The sequence below is a fragment of the Staurois parvus genome, unplaced genomic scaffold, assembly GCF_062004578.1.
Source record: "Staurois parvus isolate SC_StPar_1 unplaced genomic scaffold, SC_StPar_1.0 ptg000640l, whole genome shotgun sequence".
Taxonomy (NCBI): Eukaryota; Metazoa; Chordata; class Amphibia; order Anura; family Ranidae; genus Staurois; species Staurois parvus.
Window position 1 is genome coordinate 604292 of NW_028318436.1, and position 26360 is coordinate 630651.

The window sequence follows — 26360 nt, forward strand, 5'->3', positions numbered from 1 at the left end:
ATGTGTAGAGACATCCGTAGGAGGCAGAGAAGTGGGGTCACATATCCAATGAGCAAATATAGAGAGACAAATATATGACAAGCCAGGAATTCCATCAAAGGGAGAAGAATGGAGAAGACAACCCTCCCGACCAGGGGCGGACTGACCATCTGGAAACTCGGCCACTGCCCGAGGGCCCGGGGTCAGTAGGGGGCCCCATGAGATGCCCCTGGTACCTTTTTCATAGGCTTTTTTGAGTTTGGGCAAGGACACAGGGGCCCCATGAGTTGTCAGTCCGCCCCTGGTCCCGACCTTCTTAGATTAGAAAGACAGTCAAAACTACAGTGGTGAAGGAAATGGAGGAGGAAAGACGATCTGACCTGAATTAATAACACATACGATCCGTGTCGTAAATTTGGGGAAACATTCACTTTAAATGACCTCTACAGAGAAAAATATCCTTTAAGGGCCAGTTCACACCATAGAAACGCAGTCCAGATGTGTTTCCACATGCGTGTTTTTTACTTGTTTCGGTGCGTTGTTGATGCGTTCCGGCTCATTTTTTCACCCCTCTGCTTTTTCTTCAGTTCAGATAGGGACTTGTGCATTCCAGTGTATTTTTGGTGCGTTCCAGTGCGATTTTGATGCATTCCAGCGAATCTTTTCCCCCCTCTGCTTTTTCTTCAATTCAAATAGGGACTTGTGCATTCCAGTGCATTGGTGCGTGCTGGTGCGTTGTTGATGCGTTCAGGTAAATTTTTTTTCACTTCTGAATTTTCTTCAATTCAAATAGGGACCTGTGCGTTCCAGTGCCTTTTTGGTGCCTTCTGCTGTGTTTTTGATACGTTCGGCTCATTTTTTCCCCTTCTGCTTTTTCTTCAATTCAAATAGGTACATGTGCATTCCATTGTATTTTTGGTGCGTTCCAGTGCGTTTTTGATGTGTTCCTGCTAATTTTTTCCCACCTCTGCTTTTTCTTCAAATAGGGATGTGCATTCCAGTGCGTTTTTGATGTGTTTCGGGTAATTTTTCTCTCCCCCTGCTTTTTCTTCAATTCAAATAGGGACGTGCATTCCAATGCATTTTTGGTGTGTTCTGGTGCGTTGTTGATGCGTTCCGGCTCATTTTTTCCCCCTCTGCTTCTTCTTCAATTCAAATAGGGTCGTGCATTCCAGTGCATTTTTGGTGCCTTCTGGTGCGTTGTTGATGTGTTCCAGCTCATTTTTTTCCTCTCTGCTTTTTCAATTCAAATAGGGACATGTGCGTTCCAGTGCATTGGTGCGTGCTGGTGCATTTTTGATACGTTCCGGCTCATTTTTTTCCACTTCTGCTTTCTCTTCAATTCAAATAGGGACCTGTGCGTTCTAGTGCATTCTGGTGCGTTGTTGATGCGTTCTGGCTCATTTTTTCCCCCTCTGCTTTTTCTTCAATTCAAATAGGGACATGCATTCCAGTGCATTTTTGGTGCCTTCTGGTGCGTTGTTGATGTGTTCCGGCTCATTTTTTTCCTCTCTGCTTTTTCAATTCAAATAGGGACTTGAGCATTTCAGTGCATTGGTGCGTGCTGGTGCGTTGTTGATGCGTTCCGGCTCATTTTTTTCCACTTCAACTTTTTTTTCAATTCATATAGGGACATGTGCATTCTAGTGGATTTTTGGTGCGTTCTAGTGCGTTTTTGATACGTTCCGGCTCATTTTTTCCCCTTCTGCTTTTTCTTCAATTAAAATAGGGAAGTGCATTCCAGTGCATTTTTGGTGCGTTCCAGTGCGTTTTTTATGTGTTCCGGTTCATTTTTTCTCCCCTCTGCTTTTTCTTCAATTCAAATAGGGACCTGTGCGTTCTAGTGCATTTTTGGTGCCTTCTGGTGCGTTGTTGATGCATTCTGGCTCATTTTTTCCCTCTTTGCTTTTTCTTCAATTCAAGTAGGGACATGTGCATTCCAGTGCGTTTTTGATGCATTTTACCACGTTCCAGTACAGTTCTGTGCAGGAAAAATGCAGCACGTTCTACTTTTTTTTCTACAACCAGAGCCAAACATATCTTGTGGAATTATGGCCAAAAAGTTCAACCTTGGTTTCATCAGACCATAACACGTTTTCCTACATGCTTTTGGGAGACTTCAGATGTGTTTTTGCAAAATTTAGTCAGGCTTGGATGTTTTTCTTCGTAACTAAAGTCTTCCGTCTTGCCACTCTACCCCATAGCCCAGACATATGAAGAATACGGGAGATTGTTGTCACATGTACCATACAGCCAGTACTTGCCAGATATTCCTGCAGCTCCTTTAATGTTGCTGTAGGCCTCTTGGCAGCCTCTCAGACCAGTTTTCTTCTCGTCTTTTCATCAATTTTGGAGGGACGTCCAGTTCTTGGTAATGTCAATGTTGCGCCATATTTTCTCCACTTGATGATGACTGTCTTCACTGTGTTCCATGGTATATCTAATGCCTTGGAAATTCTTTTGTACCCTTCTCATGACAGATACCTTTTAACAATGAGATCCCTCTGATGCTATGGAAGCTCTCTGTGGACCATGGCGTTTGCTGTAGGATGCGAGTAAGAAAATGTCAGGAAAGACCTACTAGGATAGCTGAACTCTATTTGGGGTTAATCAGAGGCATGTTAAATGATGGCAGGTGTGTACTGACTCCTATTTAACACAATTTTGAATGTGATTGCTTAATTCTGAACACAGCTGCATCCTCAGTTATAGGAGGGTGTGCACACTTATGCAACCACATTATTTTAGTATTTTATTTTTACTCACCCCCAAAAGATTTCAGTTTTTTTTTTCAATTGAGTTGTACAGTTTATAGGTCACATTAAAGTTGAAAAAAGTTCTGAAGTTATATATCTTTGTCTCTTTTTTTACATCCCAGAAACCTGACATTTTAACAGGGGTGTGTAGACTTTTTATATCCACTGTAGACTCCCAAGATTCAAGTAAGAATACACATGCCTCTTGTATTTAGACAATATTTGCTTTAAATATACAAAAAAGGACACATTCTACCTGTAAGAAAAGCTTCCTTCTTTTGCCTCCAGCACCTTCCTATTAGCCATTAAACCACCCATCATAGTGATGGGCCTATAGGGAAATGTGGGAAAGATGGACATCTAGAGCGATGTGTAGTATTGCCTGTATTTCAGTCCTCCATAAGGGAAATGACCACTGTGTAGGAAAAGATTAAGAAACACTCCAGGATTTATACAGAAATAATTTTTTTATTGATTACTGTAACATGACAAAAAAAGGAATAACAGGGTTATAAATAGTAGATGGGGACATAAATAAATTGGTCCGGGGGAAATATAAATAATTTGATGAACTCTGTGATATTAGCGTTTTAGATTTACAGGTAGCTCTATGTCATTACTGCGGCAGGAACCTGCAATGAGAAAAGGGTTACAGATTACTTATGAAGCAATGTCATATGGTACAGACCAAACAGAGAATGGAGGCATAGATGAAAATTGGGTCAGTCCCACATCTTAGACCCTTGTTCAGATGATGCTGTGTCCTGGGCTGTGTCCCGGATCACAGCACTATCCTTATTTGAGATACTGAGCATGTGCAATGACTCCATAAAATGGATATTAAGTGAGGGAAATGCGGCCATGAGTTGGTGGTTTACGCATATTGGGGGGACCACACCAGAAAGAGTACAATAAAGCAGCCTTGTGTCTTCTAGATGTGTAGAGACATCTGTAGGAGGCAGAGAAGTGGGGTCACATATCCATACAATGAGCAAATATAGAGAGAGAAAGGAACGCGAAAAATACATGACAAGCCAGGAATTCCATCAAAGGGGGAAGAATGGAGAAGACATCCCTCCCGACCAGGGGCGGACTGACCATCTGGAAACTTGGGCACTGCCCGAGGGCCCGGGGTCAGTAGGGGGCCCCATGAGATGCCCCTGGTACATTTTTCATAGGCTTTTTTGAGTTTGGGCAAGGACACAGGGGCCCCAGGATCCCCTATTGCCCGGGGGCCCCATGAGTTGTCAGTCCACCCCTGGTGGCCACTATACATTAATTAACCATAGAGGGGGAGAGAGAGAAAGATGGAAGACAAGATGAAACAACAATCAATCCAGCATATTAGTTGGGTAGAATAGCTTCCATGTGGTACCCAAGATTGGTCAGCCACAAAAAGGTTTTGCCTAAGGCTGGCCATAGATGATACAATTTTTTTTCTTTCCACCATGGGTGGAAGGAAAGGAAATTGCTCGATTCCCATACAGTCAGTGTTGATGGGGTAATAGTAGGTACAATTTTCTGAAGAGCAGTGAAGACCCAAAACCATCATAATCACAGTATATAGGATGTTGATGGGGGAATGCCTCCCGCTGAGCTATTGTAGTCTGCCAGCAGGGGCACAGGGAACATTCCAGGCTGGCAGAATACAATGGTTACTTCTGACGGCTATAGCCACTGGCAGGGGCGGACTGACCATTTAAAAACTCAGGCACTGCCCGAGGGCCTGGGGTCAGTAGGGGACCCCATGAGATTCCCCTGGTACCTTTTTCATAGGCTTTTTTAAGTTTGGGCAAGGACACAGGGGCCCCATGATCCCCTTTTGCCCGGGGGCCCATGAGTTGTCAGCCCGCCACTGGTATTATCAGTATGTAGAAAAATCCAAAAGGCTGACTGATCAACTTGGGTACAATCAGCCTGCCCATACATTGAAAAAATCCTGCCGGTCCCTGCTGAACTGGTCAAATTTCAGTCCATGTATGGCTGACTTAAAGTGAATCATGAGAGGTCTAGGTTGGTGCTGGATAAGTGGTCCCTGTGCCCATTTGTGGGTCCCTGTGCCATTCGCTCAATGAGCGAAATTGAGAGTTCTTGCTTTGGTGTAAGTTTGCCAAAATCACACCATACATTCCTACTGCTCGTTGCCTGATACCACTTGGTTACTAAAAACCAGGAGCATGGTAATATATTTTGGATTTCAGCTGCCCTAAAAAAGAGAAGCGCCCAGGTAGTCAGGGTGTGGGATCCCAGTACTCTCAACCTCAACCAATATTTAGTATAACTGGTCCCTGATATCCCTTTGTGCACATATGTAGCTTCAAAGTCTATACAAATGGTCTTCATCAGGGCTGGGAGAAGAGGTGGGCAGGAGGGGCGGCAGCCCTGGGCACAGGATGTATTGCAGAAATAGGGGCACCCTTTGCGGAGTTACTTCTGTTACAAGGCTGCCAGGAGTAGTGACAGCGGCATCACTACTTTTGTCAGCCCAGCGCAAAAAGGAGAGAGCCAGGAGGGGGTGTGGGTTGCGCACCCCCAAAGTGGATCCTCTAAGCTAACACTTCATAAATGGGGGGGGGGGGGTCAGTTTGACATCTTTGCCCTGGGCACTGGAAGACCTTGTCCCGGCACTGGTCCACATAGTTCCAAACAGTCCCTCTTTTTGGACCAAGTCCCTCTGCCTATCTTTAGTTGTCCCTCATTTTTGGACAGATATATAGACCTCTTTTTAAAAAAAAAACTAAATAAAAAACTTTCACCCAACCTCTAAATCACTGCAGCTGTTACTATGAAAAGCTGGTATAAATGAAAAGTAGCTGTGAATTCTGTTTAACCAATCATTTTTTGCATATTAATTATTCATGGTGCACATAATGAGGGCGTGGTAGGATTGTGACCTTTTTTCTGTTCACTTCGAACTGAATTGTACCCCTTTTTCCCATCTCAGAGCGTACATATCCGCCCCCGGTTTGGGCCCTGGTGCAATGAACACGCCCTGCTTGTTCATAATACGTCTTGCCCCGTGTACAACACCCCAACCATCCAACATCTTCACCTCTACTCCTGGACCATCTCAAGACCACGTGGAGCCTTCAGTAAATGTGAATTCTTTGGGCAAAATGTAATATTCTTGGACTGGATATTGCCAGACTGTGATCCCAGTAACAAGAACAATTTATTTCCTATGTGTGAAAAGTATTCTTCAGCTCTGGCCATGCTTGTGCATTGAGCACTCATAGATCTGAATGGGCCTGTGACAGGAGTGACTTTGGGTGGGGGGGCCCATGGAACAGAGCTCACTTTGGAGAGGTGGGGAGACCCCTGTCTCAGCTCCCCATATCCCTATTATGTGTAAATCACCCTGTGCCTGTTAGGGGTACAGGGTGATCTGTCCTAATATTGGGGTGGGGGGTTGTTGATTGTTTAATGTCATGTGGTTGCATCCCATTGTTCTATTGTGTGTCTTGCTTGGGAGCAAACTATTATGGGATGTATGTGTTTATGTGTATTACCTTGTTGGGGGGGTGGGGTGTCTCCAGCAGCCCTCCCTCCTGATGGGACTGTCTGCTGGTGTGAAGTTTGAATACCTGTGTGTCTCTTGTTATGTAGATATCCCCACCCTGTGTCATTATGCAGGGAGGGGGGATTGCCCCCTGAGTGTATATACAGTCAGGTCCATAAATATTGGGACATCGACACAATTCTAACATTTTTGGCTCTATACACCACCACAATGGATTTGAAATGAAACAAACAAGATGTGCTTTAACTGCAGACTGTCAGCTTTAATTTGAGGGTATTTACATCCAAATCAGGTGAACGGTGTAGGAATTACAACAGTTTGCATATGTGCCTCCCACTTATTAAGGGACCAAAAGTAATGGGACAATTGGCTTTTCAGCTGTTCCATGGCCAGGTGTGTGTTTTTATTCCCTCATTATCCCAATTACAATGAGCAGATAAAAGGTCCAGAGTTCATTTCAAGTGTGCTATTTGCATTTGTAATCTGTTGCTGTCAACTCTCAAGATGAGATCCAAAGAGCTGTCACTATCAGTGAAGCAAGCCATCATTAGGCTCAAAAAACAAAACAAACCCATCAGAGAGATAGCAAAAACATTAGGCGTGGCCAAAACAACTGTTTGGAACATCCTTAAAAAGAAGGAACGCACCGGTGAGCTCAGCAACACCAAAAGACCCGGAAGACCACAGAAAACAACTGTGGTGGATGACCGAAGAATTCTTTCCCTGGTGAAGAAAACACCCTTCACAACAGTTGGCCAGATCAAGAACACTCTCCAGTAGGTAGGTGTATGTGTGTCAAAGTCAACAATCAAGAGAAGACTTCACCAGAGTGAATACAGAGGGTTCACCACAAGATGTAAACCATTGGTGAGCCTCAAAAACAGGAAGGCCAGATTAGAGTTTGCCAAACGACATCTAAAAAAGCCTTCAAAGTTCTGGAACAACATCCTATGGACAGATGAGACCAAGATCAACTTGTACCAGAGTGATGGGAAGAGAAGAGTATGGAGAAGGAAAGGAACTGCTCATGATCCTAAGCATACCACCTCATCAGTGAAGCATGGTGGTGGTAGTGTCATGGCGTGGGCATGTATGGCTGCCAATGGAACTGGTTCTCTTGTATTTATTGATGATGTGACTGCTGACAAAAGCAGCAGGATGAATTCTGAAGTGTTTCAGGCAATATTATCTGCTCATATTCAGCCAAATGCTTCAGAACTCATTGGACGCCGCTTCACAGTGCAGATGGACATTGACCCAAAGCATACTGCAAAAGCAACCAAAGAGTTTTTTAAGGGAAAGAAGTGGAATGTTATGCAATGGCCAAGTCAATCACCTGACCTGAATCCGATTGAGCATGCATTTCACTTGCTGAAGACAAAACTGAAGGGAAAATGCCCCAAGAACAAGCAGGAACTGAAGACAGTTGCAGTAGAGGTCTGGCAGAGCATCACCAGGGATGAAACCCAGCGTCTGGTGATGTCTATGCGTTCCAGACTTCAGGCTGTCATTGACTGCAAAGGATTTGCAACCAAGTATTAAAAAGTGAAAGTTTGATTTATGATTATTATTCTGTCCCATTACTTTTGGTTCCTTAAGTGGGAGGCACATATGCAAATTGTTGTAATTCCTACACCGTTCACCTGATTTGGATGTAAATACCCTCAAATTAAAGCTGACAGTCTGCAGTTAAAGCACATCTTGTTCGTTTCATTTCAAATCCATTGTGGTGGTGTATAGAGCCAAAAATGTTAGAATTGTGTCGATGTCCCAATATTTATGGACCTGACTGTATCTTCTATCTACCTTCTGGATTACTTCAAGACTAGTGTCGTCTAGTCTTGTATGGTCTGCTGTGGTGTCTGTTGTCCGTGTTCGGACGGAGAAGCGGTATTCTAACGGTACCCAAGCGCAGTCTGGGTCGGTTCCGTTACAGGGCACTTCTCCGAGACTGGCGCTAGAGTTCGGCAATGCACAATTCTATGGGGGCTCATGGCATGGCCAGCATTAAAGAAGATGTGTACCTGTAGGACGTCAACAGCTGAGAAGGCACCAGTGTCATGCTGGTGGAAGTGAACAGCTAGGTGGGGGCTTTCTAGGTTTCTTTAAGGTTAGAAGGCTAGACAGGGTCAACTAATGACTGACTTCCCACATGGTGTTCAAACACCACAGTGCACTACAGCAGGGACCTCCAAACTATGGCCCTCCAGGTGTTGAGGAACTGCAAGTCCCATGAGGCCTTGCAAGACTCTGACAGCCACAGGCAAGACTCCCAGAGGCAGAGGCATGATGGGACTTGTAGTACTTCAGCAGCTAGAGGGTCATAGTTTGGAGACCCCTGCACTACAGCACCAAGTTAAAAAATGTCTGCAGGAAAGGGAAATGTAAGTGACTACTTATCTGACATTATAATACACACTGAGAGGCTGGGAGACAGAACATGAGGTCCTGCAGTTCAGATTTCAAAAGACAACTACTCATTAAAGGTCTGCCTACTGCTGTGGTTTCTGCAACACCTGTCCCTACAATGCTGCATTCTGTATTAAGGCATATCTAACCCCCCCCCCCCCCAGGAAAAAACTAATATATACCTCAGAGAATAGGTGCAAGTACTCCCTGCTTCAAAATCACCCATTGTCTGCACCCCCTACTCACCTTCAAGCACCGTGTGTTGCTTTAACCCCCACCCACCACCTCCCTGTATTACCCCTGTCAGAGAATACAGAACCAGGTATCATTTTGTGATGCCAAGTAATTTGTATGGTATTTGTTAATGATAACAAAAAAGCAGTAAAATATCCTCCCCCCAGGAACAATAGATCCACCCTAGCAACAATAGACCCCTGCCAGCAACAATAGATCTCCAAGCAGCCAGCATCACTAAATCCTCTAGCAGCCAACAACAATACACCCCTCCCTCAACAACAGATTCCTCCCAGCAACAAATGACACCCCCCCACAACAAAAGACCCCTCACAGCAACAGTTGATCCCCTAGAGCACAGGTTAAAGCTTATAGGAGGAGTTTTCATTTTCCCCTGATCATCCTATGAGGCTGCATAACCCCTGACCTCTGTTTGGCAGTAATGATTGGCCCTGTGCTAATCACATGCACACTCCCAAGAAAAAAAAACTCTCTAGCAATACACACCAAACTGAGCATATGTGCACCTTGCCCCCAAGGTTCTGCTCTATCGGCAGATGGATTGGGGACAGTAGAAGAAGGGGAGGATCAGAGAAGACAGGATCAAACAGCATTTTTTACACAATGCAGAGGATTAACCCCTTAGGTTCCACAGTGAGTATAACAAGCATACTTTACTGCATAAACAGACTGATTTTACTATTGTAGGTTTAGTAACACTTTAACATTGCTTTCTGTACAGATCACAGGGAGTGACAAGGACACCACATTACTGGCAGAATCTACAGATATTTTCTGTACTTGTTCAACATGTTCTTAGCCTGAAAACTAATGCAGCCACCACATATGCTGCAATTTATTATGTTTTTCTCTCTGGGTTTAGTTATCCTTTAATCTTTTTTCTGCTTCATTTGTTTTACAGCACTAAGAGCCGGTTCACACTACATGTGTTTCAGTTGCTTTTTTTCTGCATCCAACTTGCAAAGAAAGTAGGTTATATGGTTGGCAATGTCATCAGTGCTTGTAGTTCCAGTGCATTCCGGATGCAGAAAAAAAAGAGAACAGGCTGCATTTTTCCTGCATGGAACTGTACTGGAACGGGGAAAAATGCATAAAAAACGCACCGGAATGCGCCAAAAACGCATAAAAATGCGCAAGCAGAAACGTATAGCGTGAACCGGCCCTAAATGTTTACTTTTTCTACTTACTTAGAAGATATTATTTAATTTAATTTATTTTAATTGAATTTAATTTTTTTTCCGATGCCTGAAAGCAAACAGAATTGAAATATTGCCCAGACATAGGACTGGTGGGACAAGGGGACACTCACTGCAGAGAATAGCCTGCTCTGTGACTTACATTCCCCCATCTTTTCCTCCATGTACATCAGCTGGTCACTTAGGAAGTCCACGCGGTCCAAACTGCGGATCCGCTCCCAGAATTCCTGCACCTGTTCCTGGCGGATCTCCGAGAGTTTGATGGGGATGAGCCGCTGCAGAGCTGAGAGGGTGCTGTCCAGCTTCTGTAGAAAGAAGAGGGTTGTCATACAGAGGAATGAAGTGCAACCATCTATGATCCCATGGTCAGGGGCGGACTGACAACTCATGGGGCCCCCAGGCAATAGGGGATCATGGGGCCCCTGTGTCCTTGGCCACACTCAAAGCACACCCAAAAAAGCGTATAAAAAAGGTACCAGGGGCATTTCATGGGGCTCCCTACTGACCCCGGGCCCTCGGGCAGTGCCCGAATGCTCGAATGGTCAGTCTGCCCCTGCCCATGGTATATGTATCCACCCATCAGCTGAGCAGCTATGAGCCATGTATACTGGAAGCTTTGATATGAAACACTGGTGCTCTGTAGTATTTCGGAAAAACCGTGACTGATCCCAACATGGGATGCTCACGATCGTGTTCCACCTTGTTCATCCTGGTCTATGTTTGTGCAGTCACTGATATCAGTAAGACCCGGCTGTCAAGTTGACAACTGAGACTTGCTCTGCACCGCATAAGAGACAGCGCCTGTGTACGATGGAGCTCCCAAAAAAAGAAACAAAAGTTTTCATTAAAAAATTGATCCTATTCAACTCCTCATAACCCAATAATTAACCGTAATTAGCCTTAAAGTGTTACTAAACCCAGGACCCTGCATTCACCATATCTGGTCTCCCCGGACCCTGCATTCACCATATCTGGTCTCCCCGCACCCTGCATTCACTATATATGATCTCCCCGGACCCTGCATTCACTATATATGATCTCCCCGGACCCTGCATTCACTATATCTGGTCTCCCAGGACCCTGCATTCACTATATCTGGTCTCCCCGGACCCTGCATTCACCATATCTGGTCTCCCCGCACCCTGCATTCACTATATCTGGTCTCCCCGGACCCTGCATTCACTATATCTGGTCTCCCCGGACTCTGCATTCACTATATCTGGTCTCCGAGGACCCTGCATTCACTATATCTGGTCTCCCCGGACCCTGCATTCACTATATCCGGTCTCCACGGACCCTGCATTCACCATATCCGGTCTCCCAGGACCCTGCATTTACCATATCCGGTCTCCCCGGACCCTGCATTTACCATATCTGGTCTCCCCGGACCCTGCATTTGCTATATCTGGTCTCCCCGGACCCTGCATTTACCATATCTGGTCTCCCCGGACCCTGCATTCGCTATATCTGGTCTTCCCGTACCCTGCATTCACTATATCTGGTCTGTCCGGACTCTGCATTTGCTATATCTGCTCTCCCCAGACTCTGCATTCACTATATCTGGTCTCCCTGGACCCTGTATTCACTATATCTGCTCTCCCGGACTCTGCATTCACTATATCTGGTCTCCCTGGACCCTGCATTCACTATATCTGGTCTCCCCGGACCCTGCATTCACTATATCTGGTCTCCCCGGACCCTGCATTCACTATATCTGGTCTCCCCAGACCCCGCATTCACTATATCTGGTCTCCCAGGACCCTGCATCCACTATATCTGGTCTCCCTGAACCCTGCATTCACTATATCTGGTCTCCCCGGACCCTACATTCACTATATCTGGTCTCCCGGACTCTGCATTCACTATATCTGGTCTCCCCGGACCCTGCATTCACTATATCTGGTCTCCCCGGACCCTGCATTCACTATATCTGGTCTCCCACAGTACACAGGACATGGAAATGCAATTATTTCAGTCAATATAAACGGCTAAATACCTTTTCTCATCAGCAGTATAAAGCAGTCTTGTGACTTCAGCTGAGTGCTGGTTAAAGCTTGTAGGAGGAGTTTTCATTCTGCACTACGAGGATGCAAAACCCCTGACCACTGTCTGACCAGTGCTGATTGGCCCTGTACTGACCACATGCACTGTCCCAAGAAAAAAAAACCTAAAACCTCTCTAGCAATACACACCATACTGATCATGTGCAGAGTGACTCCACACGACATGGGGTTTATTTACTAACGCTGGAAAATTAGGTGCACTTCTGCGTAGCAACCAATCAGCTTCCAGGTTTTATTGCCAAAGCCTAATTGAACAAGCTGAGGTTAGAATCTGATTGGCTACCATGCACAGCTGCACCAGATTGTGAGTGAAGCAGCTTTAGTAAATCTACCCCTATGTCTTATCAGGGGATAAGAGGGGGGCACTGGAAGAAGGGGAAGACAGGATCAAACAGCATTTTTACACAATGCAGAGGATTAACCCCTTAGGTTCCACAGTGAGTATAACAAGCACTCTTTACTGCATATACTGATTGTACTGTTGTGGGTTTAGTAACACTTTCAATTCTTTCTTTCTTTTCTCCTCTTAGCTTTTATTTTTCTGCTTATTTTTTTTTTTTATCCACTTCACCTTTTCATTTTTATTTATTTTTTCAAATGCTGCATTTAAAGAAAATGTGCTAAATTTGCTGCAAAAAAACCCCAAAGCCTTTTTTCCAATTGCAAATTTGCTGTGCTTATCCAATGCTCCACTCTTCAACCTGAAACCTGAACATGCCGGGCTCACCTGCTCCAAGGATGTCACAAGGCCGCGCAGGTCATGGACCTCATTAGACAGTCTGTTAGATGCATCTAGGAGAAAATACATCCTATAGTCAACAAATCAATTGGTGTTTTAAACATTGATTTTTAAAAGAATAAAGTAGAAGGCTTGATGCACGTGTCTGTACAGTGCGCAGAGCCCGACTAACGACATTTCCAGCACCTGCTGCTGCCCCCTACAGGCAGGTGTCCTAAGAAATGCATTAGAGGAGGTGGCTTTATGCAGCAGTGCTCCAGGGGTTGCCTAAAGCACCTGCCTACACATTGACACAATCTTCAAAGGCGTTTGCAGCAAGTGTCAGTCGCATGCAGGTGCTTGACACAACCCCTGGAGCAATGCCGCATATAGCCTCCTCTAGGGTGCCTGCCTGTAGGGGGCAGCAGTGGGTGTTGGGAACGTCCAGGGGCGGACTGACCATCTGGAAACTCGGGAACTGCCCGAGGGCCCGGGGTCAGTAGGGGGCCCCATGAGATGCCCCTGGTACCTTTTTCATAGGCTTTTTGAGTTTGGGCAAGGACACAGGGGCCCCATGATCCCCTATTGCCCAGGGGCCCCATGAGTTGTCAGTCATCAATAGAATTTAATGGAGAAGCTGCTGAAATGCATGATAGTGTGTTTTTGCCATGTTTCACATTTTTATTCTGCCCAGCAAAAAAAAAATCCAAAAAATAAAAATGCAGTAAAAACACATCAAAAATGCGTGTAGAAATACATTTTCCCAGAGTTCTTCTTTCATTCAAAAAGTCTATCTCCTATCAGCCTCCTCCAAATCTCCAAATTCTTTTTGAGGCTTCATTTGCACCAATGCGTTTTTTAGTGCTTTTTGCAGAAACGCACTACATATATGTAGTGCGTATATATGTTCGTAGCCTGATATACGTAGATATGTTCACATCTATGCTTTTGTGAGTTGCTGCATTTTTGGAAAGGGTCAGGTAAAGGGGCGGACTGACCATTTGGAAACTCGGGCACTGCCCGAGGGCCTGGGGTCAGTAGGGGGCCCCATGAGATGCCCCTGGTACCTTTTTCATAGGCTTTTTTGAGTTTGGGCAAGGACACAGGGACCCCATGATCCCCTATTGCCCGAGGGCCCCATGAGTTGTCAGTCCGCCCCTGGACTTTTTTAAAAGCAAAAAGCAGCCTTTTTGCTACAATAGAATTTAATGGAGAAGCTGCTGAAATGCATGATAGTGTGTTTTTGCCAGGTTTCACATTTTTATTCTGCCCAGCAAAAAAAAAAATTCCAAAAAATAAAAACGCAGTAAAAACACATCAAAAATGCGTGTAGAAAAACGCAAAGCAAACAGCAAAATGCACTGGATAAAGCATCAAATACAAAATGCACATGTGTGAAGCAAGTCTTATGATGCGGTGATATGTACCTCCTGTTGGAGGGTGGCTATGTTCCTTCTCCATTGTCCCACTGTTTGTAGGAATGTAGCCGGGGTGGACTGACCATTTGGAAACTCAGGCACTGCCCAAGGGCCCGGGGTCAGTAGGGGGCCCCATGAGATGCCATTGGTACCTTTTTCATAGGCTTTTTTGAGTTTGGGCAAGGACACAGGGGCCCCATGATCCCCTATTGCCCGGGGGCCCCATGAGTTGTCAGTCCGCCCCTGAATGTAGCTACCATCTCTTGCTCACTCCTGAGATGGACTATGGGATTTGTGAGGGGCATAGAGCCGTGTACATGACTGCAACTAACGTGCTCTCTTCTTTCCCAAACAAAGAGAAGTGAGAGGGAAAAGGAGAGGTTTAGGAACTCACAGAGGACATTACAAGGAGAAAAACACAGCAAGGATAAGTTCACACCTATGCAGGTTGCATTTGAGCCATTTCTGCACTGCATTTTTGCTGCGTTTTTTATGTGTTTTGCGTTTTTTTAATTTTTTATTATTTTTCTTGTTGCTAGGCAGATTTAAAATGCAAAACGCATATAAAAAAATGGCAAAAACACAATAAATGCTTTTTCTGCAGCGTTTCCATTGAAACAAAAACGCAATTTTTTGCATTCAAAAAAGTCCCTGACCCTTTCCAAAAAAATGCGCCGGGTAAAAAGTGAAAGTGTCGCATAGAAAATCATGTTAAATTGACTGTAGTGCGTTTCTGCAAAACGCTGCAAAAAACGCTTAGGTGCATGGATTATTTTTGGGAATACGGATATGGTGTAGTGTCACGACCGTGGAGGTGTGTATAGAATGGCACGAGGTTTGCTCCTCCGTGGTGACAAGTGTTTATCGGTTCTATTTGGCGATTTTAGCAGCTCCTTCTCTTCAAGTCATTTCCTGCCTTTTAATTAGCCGGGAGCAGAGATCCGGACTGATGGAGTCATTTTATGGCGGTTTCCTTGCTTAGTCAGCCCTTGGCCCCGGGCCAGACCCCACCAGCACACCGTGTCTCTGCAGACAGGATGTGAAGACAACTGACTTCTATGGAGCGCTGGACTCCAGCCCCCCCCCCTCCCGCCTCCTCACTCCAGGTTATTAAGGCTGCTTTCACACTGATCAGATTTTCTTCTGTTTTTGCAGTTAGAAAATGCGGAAGAAAAAACATGTGACCATTAAATCCTACAGAACACTTCACACTGGTCAGTTGTAGGTCCTGCTTGCTGCATTTTTGGTGCGGTAAAAAAAAAAAAAAAAATGCACCAAAATGCAGCTCCCCATTGAAATGAATGGAAAACGCATTAAAAACACAACAAAAAGATAATCAAAAACGCTCCTGTGGTTGTGGTTTTGGTGCATTTTTTGAGTCACATGTCCTTTTTTCACAGGTGCAAACGGGCGGACTGACAACTCATGGGGCCCCTGTGTCCTTGCCCAAACTCAAAAAAGCCTATGAAAAAGGTACCAGGGGCATCTCATGGGGCCCCCTACTGACCCCGGGCCCTCGGGCAGTGCCGAGTTTCCAAATGGTCAGTTTGCCCCTGGATGCAAAACATATAAGCGTTTTTGCCATATTTTTGTAACGGAGCAGTGTGAAAGTAGTCTAAAGCTGAAGTTGAATTTACTTCTATTTTGCCTTCTCTGTTCTCCCATCCCCCTCATCAACATGAGAATGACATTGTGAATTAACACCCTTCCATGTTCACTACATATTTTATTTTAGATTCAGTGACATCATCACTGGGTTTCTGAACTTCCCTATGCAATGCAGGCAGATCCTGGCTGGTGGGAGGAGCTGGCAGGATTCTGTATATAGCTTCCTGAAAACATCACAACACCCTGCCTCTCAAGAGTCCTAAGCTCTGATGCAAGCAGTGGGCTGCCTCTTGGGAGAAGTTAAAATATAAAAATTCCTTGATTGAAGGATCACAGTCTGTGGGTGTTCCTAGACACCTCCTGCACTCAAGAGAAATGCGTTGGCACCGTGGGACTGTTAAGTGGCCTTTGAGTAGGACAAAGATGGCACTGGCTGTGCTGCCTTCCTTCAGGCCAGGGGAAACCAAATATGCAACTATGATCCCTTCAAGGATTGGCTCTGAGGAAGAGGGGATTGCCCCTCGAAACGCGTCAGTCTTTCCTAGACACCTCCTGCACTCAAGAAAAATGCGTTAGCACCGTGGGACTGTTAAGTGGCCTTTGAGTAGGACAAAGATGGCACTGGCTGTGCTGCCTTCCATCAGGTCAGGAGAAACCAGAGATGCAACTATGATTCCTTCAGGGATTGGCTCTGAGGAAGAGGGGATCGTCCCTCGAAAACGCGTCAGTCTTTCCTAGACACCTCCTGCACTCAAGAGAAATGCGTTGGCACCGTGGGACTGTTAAGTGGCCTTTCAGTAGGACAAAGATGGCACTGGCTGTGCTTCCCTCCGTCAGGTCAGGGGAAACCAGAGATGCAACTATGATCCCTTCAGGGATTGGCTCTGAGGAAGAGGGGATTGCCCCTCGAAACGCGTCAGCCTTTTGGATCATCTAATCCCAAAAAGGACTTGTCCAGGGGGTGAGGCCGCTCCCATGTATTGTCTGATTGGCATGCTATTTATATGTCATGTCCTTTGTGAGTACATATCTATTTTTTATTCAGATAAAGTTAATATTGAGGTAATGCACTAGGTTGGTGCGCCTTCTGCTTCTGCTCTTCAATTTTTTCTATTTGCATACTGACCACCCTATGTAATGCCCACATGTAATGCTAAGCCTCCATAATTGACTACATTGAAATCCAATGAATGAAAGGAGCAGGCTGGGAACCGTCAGGCTGGGAAGGAAAGACCTAGATGATGCTGGACGTCCTCCAGCCAGGAATTGAGGTAGGCTCTATTGACTTACTGCAGTTTCTAATGCACACTGTGAGAAGCTCGACTCAGAGTAAGCAAGGAGGAGCGTATATAACTGCAAAACTGAAGGGTAGGCCGGAGTTCACCTCTAAAGTGGTAGTGAGCACAATATGGGAACTGCCATTGCTTGGCTCCTTCTGGAAATGCTTGTTGCCTGGTTGTCTTTCCGTTTGATGCTTTCCATGTGACTTGAACAAACAATAACTCAATGACCATATTTTGAAAAGTTAAAGTGGCTGTAAACCTCAGACATGAAATATGAACAAAGCATATCCCTGTATAGTGTGTACTTATCTCAGTCCAGAGCACTAAGTGTCATTTCTATCTACTGCTTCATTCCTCTGCTGTCAGCATGAATTCCTTCTGACACCAACAGGGAACATGCCAGATGAAGGGGTCCTGCGAGACTCCGAAACGTTGCCTTGCTGTAATTATGTGATCGCTTATTAAAGTGTTTGGACCGACATCGGAGATTCTCGGTGTGCTGGTGACATTCTTCCCCGTTGATTTTGTTCAGTTCCAGCTGGCGCTCACTGCAGCACCCGTTTAAATATACAGCCAATGTCTCATCGCAGGAACATGTGTGTTGGGATTGCGCGTTTTCATTTCCTTCTGACACCAAGACAGCAGCACACAGCCTGTGATTGACAGTCTCAGCTGTGTTCCTGTGTACTGTGTGAAAGGGGGGGGGTCCCTTCCCTCCAATCAGCTCTCACTGATCTCTGCAGTGTGTACCTTTTAGCTCCCTGCCCCCTGCTTTCTGAAAGCTCAGACAAACTGTAAATTCTGCACTCTGAACAGAAGTAGAGAATACTACAGATAAACTGGTACAACTTACGTAGGAGGATTTGTTTTATCTCTGTGTATCAGCTGAGGCCAGTCACTTCCCTGGATATATGGAAGGGTTTACAACCACTTAAATGAAGCAGAGACGTTGTTTACCTTCAGCTTGCTGTGCCGGTACAGCCAGCGGCGTTTCCTCTCGGATACAAGACTTCCCGTCCTCCTGGAGCGCGTATCCTGCGTTGCACTCACAGTGGTAGCTGCCCCGAGTATTGCCGCATATCTGAGAGCAGTAGCGGGACGGGCGCCGGCACTCATCGATATCTGAGACATGAAAAGGTGACATTAGACATCTACATCCAGACAACACCCCTGAAGTGAGATTGTGTTCCAGAGGAAAGAAGGTCTACTCACCGACGTGGCAGTGCCGTCCTCCCCAGCCAGCAGGACAGCGGCACATGTTGGGCTTAATACAGGTCCCCCCGTTCTGGCAAGGCTTGCGGCACACGGCTGAGGACACAAGATAAGGATCAGGGCAATGTAGGGATCATTCTACAACTGACTGTACAGCCATATAACTGATCAGGAGAGGACTCGTCACTGTAGTCCATGTACAACTTCAGAAATCAGTGCGGATCCGACCAAGTGGGAACCACAGCGATATCACCGCTATAATTGTGGACAATAGGGTGCAAGTTGTATGGAAAGCAAATCGCATGCCAAGTCGGGCCCAGAGCGACCGAGGTCTTATGCAGGCCATAGACGGGTCGTTTATCGGGTGAATTTTCGTCCGCATGAAAAATCAACTGACAATCACGCCGTTAGTGGGTCCAGCCCATCAGCCGGTTTTTTGTGGATCTCCTCATTTAATTTTATCGGTCATGCTGGGAAATCCGCAAAAAATGGCCGTTTTTCGTGGATATGGGTGGCAGCATCGGCAACGGGGCCAACCAATTTTTTGTTTATCGGCTGAAAATTTGGCCAATAAACGGCCCGTCTATGGCCTGCATTAGTGTGCCTTGGAGGGACAGGTGCAACGTACAGCCCGCTCTCTAAAGCTGGCCATACACCTGTAGATTTTCGGATGAGAATATTCGTCTGAAAATTCTTTGAACATTTGATAAATGGACGATTGTCAATCGAAAATTATCTTTTGCTTTTAACATTCGACTTTAAAATGAATGTAATTTCTGAACAATAATCACATATACTGGCTGAAAATTAGTTTGATCGGGCTCATCCCTATCTGAACCCGGAGCTCATCCTTATCAGAATCCGGAGCTCATCCCTATCTGAACCCGGAGCATATCCTTATCAGAATCCGGAGCTCATCCCTATCTGAACCCGGAGCTCATCCCTATCAGAACCCTGAGCTCATCCCTATCTAAACCCGGAGCTCTTCCCTATCATAACCTGGAGCTCATCCCTATCTGAACCCTGAGCTCATCCCTATCATAACCTGGAGCTCATCCCTATCTGAACCCAGAGCTCTTCCCTATCATAACCTGGAGCTCATCCCTATCTGAACCGTGAGCTCATCCCTATCAAAACACGGAGCTCTTTCCTATCAGAAACCTAAGCTCATCCCTATCTGAACCCATAGCTCATCCCTATCTAAAACCCGTAGCTCATCCCTATCTGATCCCAGAGCTCATCCTTATCTGAACCCGGAGCTCGTCTCTATCTGAACCCGGAGCTCATCCCTATCTGAACCCGGAGCTCATCCCTATCAGAACCCTGAGCTCATCCCTATCAGAACCCTGAGCTCATCCCTATCAGAACCCTGAGCTCATCCCTATCAGAACCCTGAGCTCATCCCTATCAGAACCCTGAGCTCATCCCTATCAGAACCCTGAGCTCATCCCTATCAGAACCCTGAGCTCATCCCTATCTGAACCCGGAGCTCACCCTATCTGAACCCGGAGCTCTTCCCTATCATAACCTGGAGCTCATCCTTATCTGAACTGTGAGCTCTTCCCTATCAAAACCCAGAGCTCATCCCTATCAAAACACGGAGCTCTTCCCTATAAGAACCCAAAGCTCTTCCCTATCAAAACCCGGAGCTCATCCCTATCAGAACCCGTAGCTCATTCCTATCAGAACCCGGAGCTCATCCCTATCAGAACCCGGAGCTCATCCCTATTAAAAACATTGAGATTTCAGTTTACTGCACAGGAAGGATATTCTGTACTTGCAGAAAGCATTCTTAGCCTGAAGAAAAATAAAACTAATGCAGCCACCACATCTAAGGACTGGTACACTGCAATATAATACATTTTAGTTTTTTGGGGTTGGATATCCTTCAAGCCAAGAAGTAGAAATGTAACAGGAACCAGAAATGTAAGCAATGCCACCCATGGAATGGCCCCAGTACAGGCTTCCTTCATTGACACCTTCAGCTCTTGGAACGTTACTTCCGGACACAAAGTACGAGACGTTTGCTCTCACCTTCTTCGCAGGATTCAGAATTGGGCTCCTTCTTCCTCCACCCCGGGCAGCACACCGACTTCACCTGTACTACCTCCTTCTTCACCTGCCGTACTGACACCAAGTACACCGTCCTGAAACAGAAGGATGGCTCAGCTTCTCTCACAGTGATCCTTGTCCCCGGGGTCATGGACACAGGAATCAATACAATGACAAAGAATGGTAATAGACTCCATGATTGTTGGAGGTAACCCATACTGGGAACATAATTGGAGGCCGCCCTTGCTGTCCTCCATGGGAAAATGCCACCAGCCTGGCTTCCCTCGTTCTGGGTCAGTGTCTCAGAAAGTACTGAGGACAGGACATGGATCAGCATGAAGGCACTGGTACTTTCCAAAGTAGTGGTAGAAGAAAAACTCCTAACAGTTACTTAGCAGTTTTTCTCCCTGTTTCCAGAAATGACTCAGCTGCTCTGCTCCCCCCTCCCAGCAGTGACTTCACTATTCCTCCTACTCTCCTATCAGTGATTCAACAGCTCTGCTTCACCTGCTCCTCCTTCCTATTAGTAATTCAGCAGCTCAGCTCTACCTCCCGGCAGTGACTCCACTGCAAACCTACCCAACCCTTCCTCTTATCAGTGTCTCAGCAACTCAGCTCCCTCTGCTCCCCATCCCAGCAGTGGCTCAAATACTCAGCTCCCTCTGCCCCCCTTCCCAGCATTGGCTCAAATACTCAACTCCCCGTTTCTCTCTCCTAGAAGCAACCTTTCAGCTCAACTTCCTCCTCCCAGCAGTGACTCTGGGATTTCAACTTACCCCCCTACCACACCTCCGATCAGTGACACACCAACTCAACCTCTTCTGCTCCCCTATCAGTAGTGGTACACCAGCTCAGCTCCCGCTGCTCCCCCCTCCCAGCAGTGACTCAGTCACTCTACTCCCACTGCTCCCCCCTCCCAGCAGTGACACAGCAGCTCAACTCCCACTGCTCCCCCGTCCCAGCAGTGACTCAGCAGCTCTACTCCCCCCTCCCAGCAGTGACACAGCAGCTCAACTCCCGCTGCTCCCCCCTCCCAGCAGTGACTCAGCAGCTCTATTCCCTCTGCTCCCCCCTCCCAGCAGTTGCACACCAGCTCACCTCCCTCTGCTCCCCCCTCCCAGCAGTTGCACACCAGCTCACCTCCCTCTGCTCCCCCCTCCCAGCAGTTACACACCAGTTCACCTCCCTCTGTTCCCCCCTCCCAGCAGTTACACACCAGCTCACCTCCCTCTGCTCCCCCCTCCCAGCAGTTACACACCAGCTCACCTCCCTCTGCTCCCCCCTCCCAGCAGTTGAACACCAGCCCTCCTCCCTCTGCTCCCCCCTCCCAGCAGTTGAACACCAGCTCACCTCCCTCTGCTCCCCCCTCCCAGCAGTTACACGCCAGCTCACCTCCCTCTGCTCCCCCCTCCCAGCAGTTGCACGCCAGCTCACCTCCCTCTGCTCCCCCCTCCCAGCAGTTACACGCCAGCTCACCTCCCTCTGCTCCCCCCTCCCAGCAGTTGCACGCCAGCTCATCTCCCTCTGCTCCCCCCTCCCAGCAGTTGCACGCCAGCTCACCTCCCTCTGCTCCCCCCTCCCAGCAGTTACACGCCAGCTCACCTCCCTCTGCTCCCCCCTCCCAGCAGTTGCACGCCAGCTCACCTCCCTCTGCTCCCCCCTCCCAGCAGTTGCACGCCAGCTCATCTCCCTCTGCTCCCCCCTCCCAGCAGTTGAACGCCAGCTCACCTCCCTCTGCTCCCCCCTCCCAGCAGTTACACACCAGCTCACCTCCCTCTGCTCCCCTCTCCCAGCAGTTGCATACCAGCTCACCTTACAGTTTTCTAATATCTGATGTAAACACAAACTTGGGCCTGATGCCTATTGTACCACATAAGGGGACCCCTTTGTTTTTGTCATTTTGTAACCTTGAAACCAATGTGGTAAAATCGGTCCAAGATCTTCCTTATTAGTTGGCATTCAATGTATTTGGCTCATTTGTGTGATTTGTCATGCGACTTTGGACATCAAAGTTACATGACACATTGCACGCCATTCTTTTCAATGACACCCATTTAAATCACTGCAACTTAAAGTCACAGCAACTTTTAAAAGGCGCCCGCACTGCTTTGGTCCAACCTTTGATACAACTTTGATCCATTGAATGCAAAGTCGCTCCAAAGTCACACTGGAAATCGTGCCGCTTTGGAGACGTGCTAATGTGAGAGGAGCCTAACAGTCCCAAACTGATTTATTGTTGGTGTGTGAGCAGGGGCGGACTGACAACTCATGGGGCCCCCGGGCAATAGGGGATCATGGGGCCCCTGTGTCCTTGCCCAAACTCAAAAAAGCCTATGAAAAAGGTACCAAGGGCATCTCATGGGGCCCCTACTGACCCTGAGCCCTCGGGCAGTGCCCGAGTTTCCAAATGGTCAGTCCACCCCTGTGTGTGAGAGATATAGTGATCAGCCCTGAGTGCATGATAGGTAGCAGCTACTAAAGGTCACAGGTCTATACACAGAATCAAGAGAGTCAATGAACAGCATTGCTTGGTTCAAGCTTCCCACCCACCATCATGCAGTAAAACATCAAACTAGTGTGCCGACCCCTCGATCTTACCGGTAGGTGCTGCAGGTCCTATGGCCGCGGCATGTGGTCAGGTATGGTTGGTACACCGGCTGAATAAATGTCTCATTGTAAAGAACAGGAACTTTTTCCACCTGTCTTGAACAGACCCCAGTGAAGGTGCTGAAAAACAGGAAAAAACACTGTGAGACGCGATCAGCTTACCTCTCAGCGGGGAATCAGTTGGTATTGGTAATTTAAGCCCGGATTCACACCAATGTGGTGCGGGAAACTGTGAAAATCCTGTGCGTTTCCCGCACCACATTGCAATCGCATCACATTCATGCAATCTGGTGCGGGTGTCAATAATAAATTAACGACACCCTCGAAACAGATTTCAGAATTGCCAGAAATCACATCGCATGGATGAGAATACCCATGCGATGTGATTCAGGTGTGGATTTAAAAAAGAGTCCTGCACCTTTTTGGTGCAGATGCAATGTGATTTGAGCCATACAAAGTGTATGTTCAAATCGCACCCCAAAGACACTTGCATGTAATTCACACAGGAATGCGGTGTGACTCAGGTGCAAAGTACATGCTGTGTCCCGCACCGCATAGTGTGAACCGGCTGTGAAGGCTAAGTTCACTTTTTTTTTCTGAATTCCAGCCCCGCCTGTTCCCAATAAATATGTGCGATCCATTTTTTGTTCTACCTCAACCACTTGAAGACCAACCATTTACTGGCGTGTTTTGTTTAACAGTTTAAATCAGTATTTGTTGCTAGAAAATTACTTAGAACCCCCAAACATTATATATATATATTTTAGAAAAGACTAGAGAATGAAATGGCGATCATTGCAATTTTTTTATGTCACATGACATTTTCGCAGCAATTTTTCAAATGCTATTTTTAAACAAAAAAATAAACACTTTAACCACTTGCTGTCCGCCTGCTGTTTATAAACGGCAGGGCGGTGGCAGTCCAGGGGCGGGTTGCCGTTCATAAACGGCACCCGCCTTTTCTAGCTCTCCCTGGGAGTGCGCAGCACCACGATCCGAATGCCCGCTGTGTCCTCCAGACACAGTGAAACACCAATCGTCGGACGGGACCTCTGTACGAGGTCCCGATCATGTGATCACTGATTGGCCAATCCGTGATCACATGCAAAGTAGTAAGCAAGATGTCACTTGTGACATCATTGCTTACTACATGTGAAATCTGTGAATGATCACAGAGGTCACATGGTACAAGGCTATTCACAGCAGCCTTGTACCATGTGACAAGCTGTGACCAATCACAGCTCACTCAGTACTTCTCAATGACTTTAAGAATGCAGACAGAGAGAAAGAGAAATGATTGCTTTTACATCCTATATGGGTGTAAAAGCAATCAGTGTAAAAAAAAAAAAAAAAAATCTTCATCGCCCCCCACAAGTAGTACAGTTCACCATGGTGACACTGTACTGCTAGGGTGACAGTATGCAAAAAAAAAAAATAGAAATAAAAAATAATAATATAAAAAATAAAATAAAAATGTAAAAAAAAAATGTTTAAGAATTATAATTTTTGGTTATAAACTAATTTGGATTTTTTTTTACTAAAAAAATAACGGAATAAATTTTGACCAAGATTTATGATGAAATATTATTTATTTGCAAAATTTTATTAAAAAAAACACTTTTTTTCAAAATTTTTGGACTTTTTCATTTACACAGCAAAAAAAATAAAAATCCCAGCGGTGAATAAATACCACCAAAATAAAGCTTTATCTGTCTCAAAAAAATGGTAAAAAATTCATATGGGTACACTATTGCATGACCGCGCAATTGTCATTCAAAGTGCGATAGCACTGAAAGCTGAAAATTGCCCTGGACAGGAAGGGGGTAAAAGTGTCCGGACAGGAAGTGGTTAAAGTAGAGTTCCAGTTGATAAAAAAAAACTGTAGCTGCTGACATTTAAAATACAGTCACTTACCTGTCCCTCTGTCCAGCGGTGTCCTCACCACTGCTGGTTTCACCGGCTGTATTCTCTCCGGCGCCAGCATCTTTAGTGTGGGCACCTGGCTGTGACAGCTTGCGGCTTCACAACCGGGTACCCACTGCGCATGCGCGAGAAGAGCTGCGCTTTGTGAATGGCCCCGTAGTCTTCTAGGATCTGTCACATGTCCCGGAAGACTACGGGGAGGGTGGGAGAGAGGACAACTTCCGCTTCCGATTGCCTAGGCCGGGTGTCGGCAACCCGCGGCTCCAGAGCCGCATGTGGCTCTTTTTCACCTTTGCTGCGGCTCTTCTGTGTGCCGGGCGCCCGCTCCCCTCCCTCCTCTCGGGCGCCCGCCCCAAAAGTCAGGACTCTGCAGCTAGCCCAGCAATGGGCAAACTACGGCCCGGCGGACCTTTTAATCAGGCCCGCGGGGCGTGGCAAACATTGGCTGTCAGGATGTAGGCGGGGCAGCGTGACGAACTCCTCTCCTCTCACAGTCCGCCCTGAAGACCGGAACGGCGTGGGAACACGGCGAGAGGAACGCGCGGAGCAAAGGTAAGTGAATTGACACAATATGGGGAATGAATTACTATAGGGGGGATGAATTACTATATGGGGGATGAATTACTATATGGGGGATGAATTACTATGGGGGATGAATTACTATATGGGGGATGAATTACTATATGGGGGATGAATTACTATGGGGGATGAATTACTATATGGGGGATGTATTTTCAGTTTTAAAAATGTGGCTCTCAAAATAAATTTCAATCGTGGTTTTGGCGAGATTTGGCTCAGTTGAAAAAAAAGGTTGCCCACCACTGACCTAAGGCTATGATTGTGATTATGACGATACACTGTGGCCCTGATTAACCCTTTGCTTACTGGGCCCTTAAACCCCCTTCATGACCAGAGCGCTTTTTGCAATATATGCAGTGTCGGATTTGTTTTAAATGTTGCAATGGTTTTGCAGCTCCCAGTCTTTTTTTCCCTCTCGAAAACGGGTCCAAGTGGCTCTTTATGTCTTAAAGGTTGCAGACCCCTGGCATAGGCGCTCTCAGCAGAATTGGGAGCAGGTACCTGTCAAATTCGGGTACCCGCTCCTCAAAGATGCCAATCCTTAATGGAGAGGGGACAAAGTATTAAAGCGGAATTTCCCCTTTTGGGTGAAGCTGTGCTTTAATAAATAAAAAAAAAAACAAAACAACACCATATATACCCCAAATGTTTTATAAAACATGAAGGAGGATGTTACATCAAGTAAATAAGTACCTAACATGTCACACGTTAAAATTGCACATGCTCATGGAATGGCAACAAACTACGGTACTTAAAAATCTCCATACGCGACGCTTTAAAAC

General features: G+C 46.3%; 1 protein-coding gene across 2 annotated transcripts in view; it reads right to left on the bottom strand.

Annotated features, from left to right (window-relative positions):
• Nucleotides 1-3183: 3183 nt before the first annotated feature.
• The window catches only part of EGFL8 (EGF like domain multiple 8), a 39026-nt gene continuing 15849 nt past the window's right edge, over nt 3184-26360 (bottom strand). For both annotated transcript variants that reach the window (XM_089693923.1, XM_089693922.1), the window contains exons 3-9: nt 23068-23196; nt 20452-20564; nt 18418-18513; nt 18163-18327; nt 12906-12970; nt 10258-10420; nt 3184-3367 (exon numbers count right to left, since the gene is read on the bottom strand). In XM_089693923.1, coding sequence (XP_089550049.1) covers nt 3318-3367; nt 10258-10420; nt 12906-12970; nt 18163-18327; nt 18418-18513; nt 20452-20564; nt 23068-23196 — 781 coding nt within the window. In that variant the 3' untranslated portion in view covers nt 3184-3317. The remainder of the gene's footprint in view (nt 3368-10257; nt 10421-12905; nt 12971-18162; nt 18328-18417; nt 18514-20451; nt 20565-23067; nt 23197-26360) is intronic.